This window comes from Papilio machaon, chromosome 17, assembly GCF_912999745.1.
Source record: "Papilio machaon chromosome 17, ilPapMach1.1, whole genome shotgun sequence".
Classification (NCBI taxonomy): Eukaryota; Metazoa; Arthropoda; class Insecta; order Lepidoptera; family Papilionidae; genus Papilio; species Papilio machaon.
Genome location: NC_060002.1, coordinates 161,976 through 178,218, shown reverse-complemented (window position 1 = coordinate 178,218; position 16,243 = coordinate 161,976). Strand labels below are relative to the sequence as shown.

The following is a 16,243-nucleotide window of genomic DNA, read 5'->3' as shown; positions in this document are numbered from 1 at the left end:
TATATTCACTATACTTCCTTACACTGTTTGATTTTATTCCATTGTTACTTTTTCTTCTTTCATTTTCTTTGTAGCATGAAAGCAATGGCGACACTCGTTTTCCAGTTTAGAATATGAAATTTGGCTATTTAAAGTCATTTGTCTCGACTTCGTAAGTATAACACAAGCATACCATCTTCGCTGGATTGCTCGTGTACATTGTTCATCCAACACATCAGTTCCCACTTAACCAGCTTTGAATTATGACAAAACGTGCAACAAAGTATTGTTTAAACAAGAGCTCTTGCTTAGCTCTCATATAAGGAGGGTACGTGACGTGGGGCGCGCGGCGCTGCTCTCAGAGCGTGGCGCGCGATGTTTGCACGCAATGTTTATTTATTATGTTTATATACTCGTGAACAAACAAACCAGATTTACGAATCAACTTTATTTGAAATTCAATGAATTTTCCATCAATATTCATAAAGTCATTTGGATTTTGGAATCCTTTCTGTGTTGACGATTTTGTATGACGAGTGCCTGCACCGCGATGTCCATCAACCTCCTGGTTAAAAAAACACACACAAATTTGTACATGAGTCAGATCGTTGCGATGTTTCCTGCGGCGACACGACGCGACGCGACGGCATAGATCAAGTAGTAACAACACGGTTTATTATTATGATGTTACATGCCCATTGAATTTGGGAAAAATGGGCAGTAGATTGTACTAAATAAAAGATACATTGTTTCCAAATGTGATATTTGTGTGTGACTCGAGTTTGCCTTCATTAAGCTCTGCGGCGTAATTTATTGCCTTCGAGCGCTACGGCACCGCTACGGCCCTGCTACGAACACTGCGCGGCGTTACAACAACCAGTCACGTAGCAAATGGAACCGCCGCCGCTGCTATTGCCTTATTTAAATAATATGCTGAAGTATTTATTTTTGCCAACTAGTTGTTGTAAAATATTATTCACGGTGAAGGTTGAGTTTTTTTTCATATTAAAGGCAAATTATATGTTTTATCGTTTAACTAACTATGTATCTAAATAATGTTTTTTCGATTTACATAAGTAACATGTACTTAAATTTAAACGACGTTCTTATTGTGAAGAACAACATTGTGATGTAACCTGCACATATCTTGATAAGAGATTCAACGATATGTGTGAAGTCAACGCACTGGTCCAGTGTGGTTGATCATGGCCTAGGGACCCCTAACTTAGGGAAGGCTCCGAGCCCCTCAGCCTGTGTTCCAGTGTTCGAGAGGTAAGAAAACGGTTTTTTATAGTAAAAAGCGGCAAACGATCGAGCCGCCACTTGAATTCGCCAACATGTAACCATTGTCTATAGACATCTGCATTAGTAGAGGCATTGCCTGTCAACCTTTAATTCATAGAGACGGTATTTTCTCTTTCACCTCCCCTTCTATCCATTCCTTAGAAGAAACGAGTGGGAGGGGGCAGGGAGCGGAGGGGGGTAAAATTAGGCCAACGTCACGCACACTCTTTAGACGTAACGCGGAATTATTTCCACTCGACGCGTGTCTTCTGTGTGGTCGTGGTATTTCACTGGTCGAGCCGGCCCATTCGTGCAAAAGATGTTATCGCGGGCTCTACCACTGTTCACTATTTTAGGTGGCTATATGAAAAAATAGGCCAAGCTAAAAAGACGTAAATTGACTCTGATACAATACAATATACATTACTAAAAACCTCCATAAGTTAAAGTAACCGTTATTAAATTACGTAATCAGCCTTCGTATGGTTTGTTGTATTGACGTAAGTCGGCCGACTGCTCGATACAAGCCTATTAGGATTTTCTGGAGTTCGTGCTTATTATTATTACAGTAACAAAAAAGGTACTTACATAATACAAATATACTCCATCCATCTGATGATAAATAGATGTACACGTTATTTGATTCAGTGACCATTCATTGACATTTTATTTAATCATTCAAATCACAGAATTATGCATTGTTTAATGTTCTTAAAGATTTTTTTTTAGTATTCGGCGGTCGTGCTCTGAATTACTTTATTCCTCGAACCTCAATATATCTCCCTCTATAAAATATTGATGTTTCAGTAATTTTTTATAAGTCGCGCCGTGTGCCGATCGCAAACTAATTTTGTACTTTGATCAATCGATTTACCTACTAATAAAAATACGAGTGTGGTATTTATGTAATAATCATAACGTTTGAGTCTCTGTTGCCCAAGTTGTGAATGAAAATCGGGTCGATATTGACCTATCGCCTCGTCCTCGTCCTCGGCCTCAGCATGCTGCACCTTTCTGTACATATATGTACTTTAGCTCAGGTATTTTAGGTGCTTTCACGAAAAAAGAATTTCGTAAGTATACAGTTACTCAATTTTCATCATGTGGCCGTTTTCATTCTTATAATTATTTGTTAGATGTAGGTCGCTCTTTATCCGCCGCCGTCTGGTGAGCAATTTGCCCCTTGCTGATAACAATATATAAATAACTATTAATCGATTTCGTAGAAATGGCAACAGTTTATTTGAGCAAAGCGCAAAGCGAGGGTCAGATCGTAGCACTCGCACGCTATGCTGCTACTGTCCAATGTGATTGACACAGCCGCCGACGTCACTCCACAAGATGGAAAACTTTTTCTGAAGCTGTCGCGGCACCATCAAATGAAGTTATACTTGTATACGTACACTGTTTCTGTCTCTGTTATTTTCAAACAGAATGAGAGGGATGGCAGTATAAAAGGTAATATCGAAATAACGCAAACACAATGAATATAAATATTCTTTAATTTTTGTACTAAATACATCGCACGCTGTAACAAATCATTCTGCGGAACACTGGGCGTCGGCGTCAGCGTCTGCGTCGTACATTGAGATACAACACAAGAAGCATGACGCGACGGCCCAGGATCAGGTCGCTGGCGCCGGCGCAGCGGGTCGGCGGTGTTGTGGTTCCGAACTTATCGCAACCAATGAGAGGGAAACAAATGAACTTCTTAATAATCAGACGTACATTGGTATTCACATTTTGGAAATTTCCATTTTGAAGTACTTTATTAGGTACTTCACAATTAATAAACTATTTTTTATTATTGGTATAAAACATTAAAACAACAACACCCCCACGCACGCGCCCCGCGCTGCGCATGCGCTAACTGTCTAAATATTATTATAAAAATAATTAATGCATTTATTAAAGAATATTAAAAAATAATCAAAATCGACATAACCACTTGCGTTCGCAAATAACAAATAAACTTAGTACTTATTAGTGATAACAACTTTATTACAAACATGAAAATATATCAATTTCTTACTGCTAGTGGCTAGCCGCTAGCTGCTAGTCGCTACCCACTAGCCGCTAGCCTCTAGCCTCTAGCCTCTAATGCTGGACGAAAACAATTACATAACTACAATAACAATAAAAACACAACTACCCATATAGCTATGTATGTATGTAAATAACTAAGTGGAACATTATTCAGATCACAATAAACAGTCAACCTCGTAAATAAACACTATGAATATTTATAGTTAAATAAAGCAATACACCGCTACACTGCACTGCACTGCACTGAATTGCACTGCCGCTAACGAATATCCCCTTCGTTAGTACGAATATATCGGACGAGACTAGATATATTTAGCTATACTTAATAATAACACCGTGCGTGCATGTTGGTGAGAGGTGAGAGTGCTGCGCGCGAGGCGACGTCTGCGGCGATGCAATAATGTCAACTAGGGCCGCTCGTCACTCGTCGCTCGTGCCGCCGCCGCCGCTGGCTCGGGACTTAGATAATATATTGCTGGCGTTTTTTTCTCATATAACAGTTCGATACAAAAAAGTACTCGTACAATGCCAACAAGAGTGTGCTCGTAGTGTTCAGAGCCAGTGACGAGTGCACGTGTCGCGCCGCGCCGTGTCTAGCCGACTGTTCGACAGGTCACGGCGACACTGACTGCGTCCACATTTACACGTGGTCGCCGCGCGTGCGGACATATACTTGTGTAATTAGATATTATTAGTGCAAATTAAATTTAATTTGTATAGAATGTGTATTGCTGTAAATCAATACACAATATATGTGTAAATATACATAAAAATAATTATATATAGATATAACAATAGTAAAGTAATTGCATATGGTAATTGAGTTATGTACCAATATGTTACTGTAAAGGCACGAACCCAGAACAATACTAAGATTTATTAGATTGAAAAGTCTGAAAGTTATTTTTATTTAGAACATTTATTACTATTTGTTTGATAAATGTCAAGACTTAAGGACTTTAAATACAATGTAAATTTCGGCGAAAAGTCGAAGAACATTAGGTTTTTAATAAGTTAATTTATTATTTAAAAAAGTATCATAAATTAAATGTATTTAATTCCTTAAAAAATAACTCTATAGAAAACATTATTAATTTATTATTATGTCTCACGAAAGTTTAAACAATTTAATGGTTGTAAAGGCTCAAAATATACACGAATTTTTGGAATTTACCTTTATTCAGGCGGTAAATCTGAGGGGTTTTCTGGTTAAATCTTAGGATTGATCGAAGTTCGTGCGTCTGCTGCGTATACACAACGAGAATTTACACTAGTAGTAGTAGTTGTAGTAGTAGTAGTAGTAGTAGTAGTAGTAGTGGTTGCAATACTCACTGAGGTTCCAATAATAAACAAAATTCACAAATGAGTCAAATGACACATTGAACACTTTCCATTTAAATATCACAACTATTTAAAATGAAAACTTGTCAGTAAATTGTCACAGTACGCAACAACAATAACTACGAGTATGTATACATAAATGTCAGCTGATCTAAAACAAGTATATAACAATATATAAAAAAATCTGTAAACAATAATAACGCTGTAAAAGCTTTCTGAAACTATATACAATATATTTGTAAATTCATTCTACATAAGCTGGTTATTATATCATAATATATATAAAGTGTTAGTCTGATCAAATATTTATATATAAAAGTGAATAATTCATCAGAAACTTTTTAGCTGCAAAATTCGTTTTACTGAGTTTAGTGTAAAAAAAAAATGTAAAGATGCGACCTGGCAGTGACAGGGTCGCTATCGCGCCCTCGCAATTCACACTTCAACTTTTATATTACGAATATATTTCATAGTATCATCCAGCACGATATGCACCAGTAACAGACCGGCAGAACAGACAGGCAATCAACAGTAACAGCCGGTATCAAGACAGTACCGCAAATACGAGAGTAAATATGTCAAGTTACACTTCCAAGCAAGCAGTAATTTTCTCTCTTGGCACACTGGCACTGTTCTCGTGTTCGTCAACACCATCATTAGAACGTCAATAAGTACGTTCACCTGATAGTAATATTTATATAATTTTATTTTAAATGTTTGTTTCGCAGCGCACTCTAGATTAGATACCATTAATATTTTCATAAACATAATTAATTTTGTATACTATAATATTAGACGAAAATAAAATCTAAGAATATGGCAAAGCTAAAATTGTTGTTGAAAAACATACATCCAGCGACATAGTTAATCGTCGCCGGCAGCCGCGTTTTATGAAATTGAATTAGAAAGTTCAGCCTCGCCTTCCGCCAGTCATCCAGATTCGCTGCCGGCTGCTCCAGGCGTATCAGTAAGCTATACTTATGTACTTTGTTTAATAAAGTCATTAGTTACTAGAAGTCTCAGAAAAAGTGCATGATATGAAAGAATTCCAGTGCAGTAAGAAGGATTCATAAATCTTTTTATATGACTTAATACTTAGATTAGACGACACTCGTATGAACACATACTCAGCTTATATTTAGCAGCAAGGACATAAACAACTGCCGATCACAGGCAGGTACAATGAAGTCTCCGGCGCGTCCCTACATCTACACCCACACCGCGCTACTTCTACAATATATCGTAAAAACTTTTACAAAATGTTGGCTTCTTCTACATTACGATATCTCTTCGATGGACCGCAAACAAATTTAAATATACATATAATGACTTCTATTCTTACGTTGTTTATCTATTACTTATTCGTAATTATAATTTCCTTACATTTTATAATTAGACCTTCGAAACCACAGCCTTTAAGGCTAATCTTTAATGGAACTATGAAAGTGAAACGACTAGAGGAAGAGGAAAACACGACAACAGTTCTAAAGCTGTACATTTGAGCACGACACTTTTCCGACACCTTTTAGATCTTTATCGTTTAAATTATATATAACTACTATAGCACTAATGTGAAAATATAAACTTTAATAGAACACAACGGTACTTTCACTTTACAATAGTTCATTTGCAGATGAACACAATTCAGTTAGAGGCCGATATTTGTGGAGTCTAAAATCCTTTAATGACATCGTACGCCTCGAGGCCGGACATGAGCAGATAGAGCAGCCACAGCGAGAAGAAGAAGCCGGAGGTGAGCAGCTTGAGAGCTCGCGGGCCGCCCAGCTCCCCGCCCACTGAGCGCCGCCGCCGCAGCAGCAGCACCAGTACCACCAGCGCCGCCTCCGAGCAGAACAACGTCACGCTGAACGCCAGGCTGTCGACCGCGCACTCGCTTACTACATGTGTCCTCTGCTCGGCCGGCACAGCGCCTCGCGCACCGCCGGCCGGTTGCATACCTCACACGATTCACATTTAGCATTTACACATTATGAACTACAAGTTAGTGACAATCAGTGAATTGCTTATGAAGTACCGCGACCACTGCCGCCCACCGAGCCACCGACTGGAATTACGTCATAGACTTGACTACAGATCAACAGAATAGATACGACGGGCGCCAGCGAGCGGGGTAGATCGCATCACGGTGAACATCAGGTGAAGTTTAAGTGTTTATGTATATATACAAATAAATAAAATTGGTGTGTCTGTATGTAATATTAAAATAAAATTTGCATATTTTGAGCACACGGTTGCATATTTGCGTTAATCATCGTAATCAAAAAAGTTTTTAATTTTTTTTATGTCCGTCTGAATGTCTGTTTGCAAGTCCGCTTTTGTTCAGAGAATCTCAGTAACTGCCCGACCGATTTTGACGGAACTTATAACTGGTATAATCGGCCGAGTAACATAGGCTTATTTTTAACTATATTTTGCAACCTGAACTAACATGGACACAGGGTGATGGGCAATAGTTATTTCTTCATAAACATAAGTGTGTAAGGCGCTCACTTGCCGGGGTCGACATGGAAGGGCTCGCCGCGCGCGCGATGCACCGCAGCGGCCACGGTCCACGCCACGCCAATGCCGAGGAACACGTTGACCGCGTTGGAGCCCGTCACGTTGCCTACGGACGCGTCCGCTGTCCGGTCCTGTATCGCCGCCACCTTGCTCGCGAACGTGTCTACCCAAACACGTGTCCACATTGCTTAACTACATTCATTCAACATCAGCTCACTATACGTCCCCACTGAGGGGCTCGGAGCCTACCCCAAGTTAGGGTTGGCTTAACTACTTATCTTTTCTAAAACCACTTCATTTAATTGTGTGTTTTTAATCTTATTAAATTTAAAATAATGTGTTTAATTACCAAAATTTTTTAGACCTCAAATAAGATGCTTATTAAAGCGAGAGTCTGTTGGCAAGGGAATACTTTGTACATATAAGCAATATAATCGGTTACAATATTGCAGCTGCGATTCTTCTTTACAATCATGCGGCTAGTCATTTAGGGAAATAAAGATTTCTTAATAAAAAAATTACCCATATAGAATAATAGACCGAAGAAAAATTAATATAATGTGTAAGGTAGTGAAATAAAAAATCATGAGGTGAAACAGACCAGGTATGCTGGTGCCGAGCGCGACAAAGACGATGGCGGTGACGGAGTCCTTGATGCCGAGCGTGCAGCCAAAGTGTGCGGCCACGTCGCCGATGACGGCCGTCACCAGCCCGATGCATACGATCGACACCACGAAGCACAAGTACCCACCCCCGATGTCTGTCACCAAAACAACAAAATATACGTAGTTAAGTAGGTACTTACTTATTTCTGACGTAAAACGATAAAGCTTCTTTGTAAGTGATAACTCACGTGCTGTCGCTCGGCATTTACTCACCGGTGGGGGGTACGAATGCGAAAATGATTTTCCAGAATAAAGTGATCACGTGGAGCACGTAATCCGACCACGAGGGAGGCGTCTCGGGCTCGTCGGAACCTGCGAACAGCAAGACGTACGCTCAGCCACTTCCGTCTACTCGTATAGCGACTAAATACTCAAGGTACAGGTCGGTCGACTGTCGCCACCTGAGCTGGCCGTCAACGCTTCTGCAAACTGCTCCTTCCACGACGACGTCCCGATTATGATGGAAGCGTTCGCTCGCTGCACCAGCTTGTCCACCGTGCTCTGCAACAAGACGTGACGGAGGCCACATGTAGACCGAGTAAAGGGAGCCCACTGTCGTTTTAAAGAGTCTGTGAATATAGCCTTTAATAGCTTGATATCGTAAGTAAACAGGGGAAGCACCTTAAACTCCTTGCTCTCTTTGACCCTGAGCTGTGCGCGCGTGAGGTCACCGGCGCGCGGCAGACCTCGTATTGCCACCGCCGCCTCCTGGTCCGGCAGCGCTACCAGGTGCTCGGCTGACCCCCGCCCGCCACGCGCCCCACGCCCCCCGCGCCCGGCGCCGTCTATGTTTGTTTATATTTATTTATATTATACATTCGTTTTGAATTTCGTATAATATAACACCCGAGCAATATTGTGGGTGTAATAAATGTATTACAGTGAAACTTAGGTTAAGTAGCAGATGGATCGTCTCTAGTTTTTAAATGGTTATTGTTACCACACATATAGTTAAAGCGACCGTCGTGACTTACCTTACTCCCGTAGAAAATGTAAGATCGCTTCAGGATGGAGCGCTGTCAGATCCGTACCTTTAACCTGGCTGTCTCATCGCAAATGTCTATCAAAATAGATAGTACTCATAAACCAAATAATAATTTGCTCGCCGGATTCCTGCTGCGTATAGAGATGGATCGAAGATGGTTCGTCGTGACTTAGCGGTACTGGCAGCTACGTACTATTGAACAGAAAACAGAATGTGACAGCGGCTACGGCTACGGGAACTGTGAACATCTGCGTGACGCTGTGCCGGCGACCTGTGACTGGTGACTGGTGACCGGTGACCGGTGACCGGCGAGGAGGCGCTCCGTCACATATCACAACAGACATGATGAAAGTGAAAAATTCAACTTAGCAAAGCTCTAGCGTCGTTCACTTGATGCTTCAATACGAGGTCATAATAATATAACGATACTTTTGAAGCGCTAAAGCTAAAGAATTGTGACGTGTTTGAACTAAATATGAAGAAAATCAATAGACACAAAAAACAAATCTATTCAATAATAGGTCAGAAGAGAAGTAGCGAGTCTTACTTGAGAGAGATAGAGGCGGTGCGGAAGGCACGGTCCGGCCAGAAACGGCGCGGCGGCGACAAGACGACAACGTCAATCGGGCGGAAACAAAACGTATCAAAGTGAATGCACAGACCGCAGAGCGTAGACACGGAGGCGCCGCAGAGTGCGCATGAGTACACGAGCAGCGGCCACCGCGCCTCTCGCGTCACATAACATGCCACAACAAAAATATAAACAAGATGTGGAACACATTAAACATACAAAATAATTTTACCTTATTGCGTTTTACATAATAGCTGGACAGTCGGAGACTTTTAATAGATTACATATTTTAAATTCTATGACCCAGAAGTTCTAGCGGGAAACATTGTGACGGAAATTTCGCTGAATTTCGTATCGTCGTATCGACAAATTTGTGTGAGATTTGTGCGGAGTCTCTTTCGGGTTTAAAATTACCTAAGAATTTTGCGAAAACTTTTATTTGACGTAATGTGAACTTTGACGACCAATAACAATTTTATATGTTTCGATACTTTCGAAACCTCTCACACCCAAAAATGTTTTAGCTCGATAGCATCCTCCAGAATTTGCTTCACAGTACGCCCAAATGAAGTTTTATTTGTGCTAGCAAGTTTCTTGATTACTTTTACGCCCGATAGAGGCGCCGCACAAATCTCATACAAACTCGATATGACGACATTAATTTCAATGTGCTTTTTGACCAACTTCCTGCGACGTGGACCGGCTATCACTTATTTACATCTTATTTATTACATTTGCTACTAGCAGTAGACGCGTCACGCGATTTCCTCGGCGCAGATTTTAAGTACAAAAGTAGCCTATAATATGCCCGCGTGCATCAGCTACCTTCCCATCAAAGTCCCGTCACAATCAGTCCAACCGTTCCGGACATTACCCGGAACAAATGCGGCCTTGATGACAGACATTCAGACAGACAAAAATGCAAAAAAAAGGGATTTTCGTTATCACGAACGCAAATACATGTGTGTGCGGATCTATTTTCATATTTTTTTCTCGATATTACGCTATAATTTTAGTAACATGCATAGATTAGCCTCAGCATTTAAAAAGAGATTCAACATCTGCCAGGTTGTCTGGGAGCATTACGAGAATGCCTGACAGCACGAATGCAGATAATTAATCTCTTTTTTAAATCCTGATGTTAATAGTAGGTATATATAATATATATAAACATAACAACGATAAACAACTCAGACTAAATTATCTACAAGAAAGTGTTTAAAAAGTTATTAAATCTGTTTCATTGAGACATAGTAGTTGGTACAAGTAGTAAGATAGAGAATGGTTGGCACGCAGTGAATTGTGCTGCGTGCGTGACACGCGTGCGTTGCGTGTTGCGTACAGTGACATCACCATGTAACAGAAGATGAGAGGGAATGTACATAATCGTTTTATAGCGTACCGTCCACTAGCTCCGGCTCTCCCAGGTTCACATAAAACAGCACGTCCTTCTCGTAGCTGTCCTCTTCTATGATCCGCAGAGGAATGAACTTTCTGCAATAAAACAATAAGTTGTACAACATGTATAAATGCCTCCAGCTCGCTCCCGCACATTAAATCCTCTAGAGGAAAATAATGTAAGTAGTTAGGAGAAATTAACAAACAATGTATTATGTAGTCTAATCTATATTAGTGGTATTTATGTGAAAACATCAGTCAGAGAATTGTATTGCGGCGCGGGACGAGCGCGCTACAGTGGCGCCACGGACGGCGTGGGCCAATGCATCACTAATGCTATCGATCACCCACCTTACGCTCACTTCATATAAATTTATGACCGTCCTTCGAGCAGCAGTTTTATTGCGGTTTTTTCTAAGTACATTATTACCTATATATGTATAAACTTGATTTGACAAATATGTGTATGATCAATAGTTAGTTATGACTTTGACGCATTACAGCTGTTAAATTAGTTGAGCTTTGTAGCTTTTGCTGCCCATTGTTTAAACATATTTTATTTTAATTCAAAGTGGAGCGGTGTTAACATGGGGCCTAAGGCGGCCGAGGCTGTAAAATCATCCTTGGCAGTTCTACTTTAAGAAAAAAAGGAAATTAAACTAAAAAGATGCTTATTCATCACATGAAGACCTCGAGAGAGATAACTTGCCCACATCAAATTTAGCTCATGTTCCGCCACTGCGTGAATATTAATATAATTTCCACGTTTTCTGCGGCTGTAGGCACGGGCCTTCGCCGCCGCCGCCGCTACCGTTCATTAACGGCGTGCGAACCGAACCAGCGCAGCGTGTTGGCAGCTCTCGTTACGACAGCGATTTATGTTCATTATCACTCTTATTTTGTACGTTCTAAAATAGATTAACAACACTAATTAAACATCACGGCTTGTGTCACGTGTATTTCAGTCTAGGTGCCGTCTAATTTCAGACCCGTTGGGGTCTTTCTTCGGGGTGAGTATAATTAGGAAATGAATTCGAAAATGATAATTCACAAGTTTGATTTCTCAAACTTATCAATTATCATTGCATCAAAATTGCGTTTCGTGAACGCTAACTTCTTAATTGTGAATCTTATCTACCGGCGGAGCGGGAGCCGGCGCAGGAAATGACAGAGGCGATTGAGCCAAGAAGCAATTTACCAGATCTGCCTTCGCTTGTAGCGATAACTACCGGCGCGACACATCTACATGAACGCTATATAAATAATACAAAAATTACAGAAGAGAACAAATATAATGATCATCAAAAAAATCGTAACACGAAGCTGTTTTATCCAAAAAAATAATTAAAACTGTACCAAAAACATAATACTCTAATTTACAATTTTACAACAATGTATTCAAAACTAAAAATGAGTTGTTAACAATCACCAAATTTTAGCAAACGTCCTGTTACTTATTCACGATAACAACTTAATAAGTTATTTCCGTACACGGTCCTGCCGCGTCGGAGAAGTTGTCGTTTGGTTTGGTCTAATACGAACATACAGACAGGGACCAACATTTTAAACGTTTTTCGTTCGCGAAATACATTTTTTTATAAATTACATATTTAATTTTACTAACTGTATTGAAGATTAAATCATACACAAGTATACACACACGCGTACAGATACGAGTGCGGTGTACCCTAGAACGCGAAACAAGAGTCCTTTGCTTGTCCGGCCTATTTCAACAACCATAAAGAGTTGGAAAACGCAATAAGACCTACTACAGTCGGCAAGTTGGCTGAGAACATGCTTCAAACAGAAGAAGCGTGGAACATAGAATGCAAATACGCCGCAGTAATACTATAACAATTACGAGTATGTTGTACATACGAGAGTTGTTTTAGTCGATAACGAGCCTCGTGTTACGTTTTTGAAGCGACTATTGGAACAATGGTAATTGATTTAATTTGGAAACGAACGCCCCGACCCTGAGTGCCGCCAACTGTTGGCGTACGGATGGCACGGCACACATAGGCACGCCGCACGATGGTTCAGCTCATCGCTTCCATCCGCTGGCCGCTGTTCGGTTGACGCTCGAAGCTTGACATTTATTAAAGGAGCGCAATTCAGCCGTCAACGCTGGGTCGCGTCGTCGGTAGGCATGAAACAATTTGTTGGCAGCGCGCAATGCCAACTCATGATAATATACTTAAATTATTTATAGATTAAATGAAATGAATCAAAACATGGAAAGTAATCTGCGGACAACCAACTTCCTGTCAATATTAAATAGGGCCGTCTTTGCCCGGGGAGGCAAAAGGTGCGGGGCGCCAGCCAATGGACGCCCCAACATGCGCCCAACGTGATTATGAAGCATGCAAAATATCTCAATAAAACTATCGCGGCAGGGAATATCAGTTTAGTCCAAGATCTTAGGAGCTCTGCGCAGTGTGTGATGTTAAGAGCCGTCAAAATGTCTGAAAACTACTGTACTGCTCTGATTGATTTGATATGACGATGATGATGATCTGATTATCATCAACACGTATCCAGTCATCAAGAGCAATTTAATTAAAAAATTATAATAATATCATCCTTTAGACTTTGTCAAATATCAATACTAATTAGCAATCGGTTTAAGTAGCGGATAACGCGATAGGAAGACGGCTCGGAGTAAAGTCCGTCGCGACGAAGGTCGCCCGTCCGGTCGGGTGCCCACTCGCCCACCATCTGTAATGCCCTTAGCTTAATTTGTGCGGCTTCACTCGAAGTCCTACAAGGGCCCGAGTATGGTATTTTGGTGCGATAACCGAGTTATCGCGGCGAGCTGACGACATTCCGTCCGCTTCTAACCACACACCGACATTGATCTATTCCTCTCTCTCGCCACAAACATTTAACTACTACACCTTCACCTTTTTGGTACACACAGTAACTGTATTAATGTAGTAAATACCAAATGTGGATTATTTTACGAAATAATGTTTAAATGGAGCATATGTAGTAATTTTGTAATCATATTGTACTGGGTAATTGATGAACATTGCCTCTTACTCTGTTTCGTTGTTTTCGAAGACTACGAAGCCCTGCACCTCCTCGTACTGCGCGCCGGCCTTCGCGGTGCCGTCCTCCGTCCAGTAGGGCACCTTCACCTGGCCCCGGGCGCCCGCCGTACGCACCACGCGCAGCTCGAACGTGCCCACGGACTCGGTCAGCTCGAAGTCCCTCTGAGGGAAGGCGAATACGCCGGAGTGGTCGTCGTCCAGAATTACCACGGTAGCGGTGGAGGGCGATGCCAGCGCAGCTCCTTGCGGGGAGCTCAAGCGCAGATAGAAATGTTCATCCTCCTCGAACACATCGTCGTCGATCACTTCGACGCTGAATTTTTTCTCGGCCTCCCCGTGCGCGAAGGCGAGTCGGCCGCGCGTGGCTACGTAGTCAGAGCCTGCTTCCGCCGTGCCGTCCTCAGTGGAGTACTCGACGGTCACCTCGCCGCTCAAGTCGCCCCTGCGGATCACTCTCACTTCAAACGAACCACAATTTTCCATCACCGTGTAGTGATTGGGATCGAACCGAACGGTGGGACCTTTGGGTTCCGGAGACAAAGATTCCGATTCGCGCCGTTGTATTTCAGCTTTTACTTCGCTGAGATCGCTTTGAGCTCTTTCTGAGATTTTGCGGGAAAAGTCTCCGCCGCCGGTCATCTTACGAGTCGCGGCCACCCGATAAAAAGCTCTTGATTTGGGACCTCGAGACATCAATGTCTCCAAAGCCATCCTTTCCACTGTTTCTAAATCTTCTTGAGGATGTTGTCTCCTCAATTCGCGAAGAACCGAAATGTATTCTCTTCTAGACTTCTCTAATTCGCGACCTTCCTCGTCGTCTGTCGCAAACTCGTCTCCTGGTTTTAAAGCCATCTCCACGGATCCGTCCCCTTCTGCTTCTACGATTACACCTCTTTCATTAACCCTATAACCTTTCTTGAGATACTTATATACTAACAAACGTCTATCCGCAATATAAGCAGTCATTACCGTGGCGGGAAAGAATAGGAAGGTCACGGCGCCCTCCCATACTTCCACCTCACTAGGTGAAATTACTGCAAGGATGAGATAGAGCCATACGTAAGCGAAGACCGACCAGGTCGCGGTAACTAGAAACACTCTTAGATGCTTTATCTTCCGCACCTCACCATCGGGTATGACCGCCACACAGATGGCGATGATGACGAAAAGGTTGTACGCTGCCGAACCGACGATAGTACCGGGGCCCAGGTCACCGGCTTGGAAGTCCTTGCCGGCAATCTCTATCACCGACAGGAGAATCTCGGGCGCACTCGAGCCCAGCGCCATCAGCGTCAGGTTGGCGACGGTCTCGTTCCACACTCGCACCACGATTATTTGCTCACTGCCGTTTCGTCGAACCCGCACCTCCTTTTCTCTCGACGTTATCACTTCGATGGCCGCCATGAACCGGTCCGATACTATAGAGACGCCTATGAACAGATATAAGAGTGCGAAAAAGTATACGAGGCCACGGAAGGCAATGTCGAGGGTCGGAACGTCTTCGAGGGGCTTCCAGGCGGGAAGAACGAGTCCGTCGCTGCAACGCAGCGTGCGCGCGGGTGTAGAGTTGCGCGGAGCGAGACGCGCCTCGGGCGGAGCGGAGCGAGCCGCTTGCCAGCAGGCCGCCAGCGTGAACGCGGCCAGCATGCACATCGTGCTCCCGAGCCGACCGCCGCCGCCCGCAGCCGGCGTCCGACTGCGCTCTCCGCCCGCCCGCTTCCCGTCCCGCCGCGGCAGACGCCTCCGCCCACCTGTCGCCCGCCACCCTGCCATCCATTTCCACCCCTCTAAACCCGAATCTTGCCCTCCTTCGCCCCCAATATCCTAGTTATACGAAATCGGTTTTTATTTAACTGCAATTCTTCTCTCTGCAGTAAGATAACTTACGCTACGGGGCCGCACTCTGACAAATGTTGTTATGATTAATTCAATCACAGTGACCTTAGAACAGCCATGCGTGCCCCAACGCTTTGCTCAAGCGAAAGTAGTCTATCTCGAGTATTTTTTAGACCACTCTAAACCCCTCTCTTAATGGTTAAGGCCCCTATCATACTCACTAGAGTCTCCAAAAGCTCTCGTAACTGTAGGACTAACACTTCAGCTTGAACTGATTTGCGCGATTTGCCCTCTCTTATTTTATTCTATGATGGCCTTGCAAAAGGAAGCCTCTGCTAGCAGTTAGAGAAAGTTTCGAATTGTTGAATTCATCTAAAACTACCCGTTCATGTTGCCAAGTCAAAAAACCGACAGGGTGTGAGGCGCAGAATCATCGTTTCCTCCATAATCGAAGAAGCAATCCAATTCATCACGCTCGATCCTACAAAAATTATATATTTGAAGCCGCTATGCATGCCTGCAATAATGTTTCAAATACCGGCAGAACCAACAACGTTCCGTTGCG

At 42.6% G+C, this 16,243-nt stretch overlaps 1 protein-coding gene across 2 annotated transcripts; it reads right to left on the bottom strand.

Moving 5' to 3' along the window:
* Nucleotides 1-4,914: 4,914 nt before the first annotated feature.
* LOC106708563 (sodium/calcium exchanger 3) lies at nt 4,915-15,526 on the bottom strand. Of its 2 annotated transcripts, XM_045681804.1 has the most exons (8): nt 13,832-15,526; nt 10,794-10,885; nt 8,457-8,572; nt 8,237-8,336; nt 8,049-8,147; nt 7,772-7,930; nt 7,162-7,333; nt 4,915-6,526 (listed from the first exon to the last, which is right to left on the bottom strand). In XM_045681804.1, exons 1-8 carry the CDS (start codon nt 15,493-15,495, stop codon nt 6,322-6,324), a joined length of 2,607 nt encoding a protein of 868 aa, XP_045537760.1. In that variant the 5' UTR covers nt 15,496-15,526; the 3' UTR covers nt 4,915-6,321. The 2 variants fall into 2 exon arrangements, with proteins under 2 accessions (XP_045537760.1, XP_045537761.1); XM_045681805.1 differs by lacking the exons at nt 7,162-7,333; nt 7,772-7,930; nt 8,049-8,147; nt 8,237-8,336; nt 8,457-8,572 and having other exon boundaries at nt 6,422-6,526.
* Between the last annotated feature and the right edge of the window lie 717 nt (nt 15,527-16,243).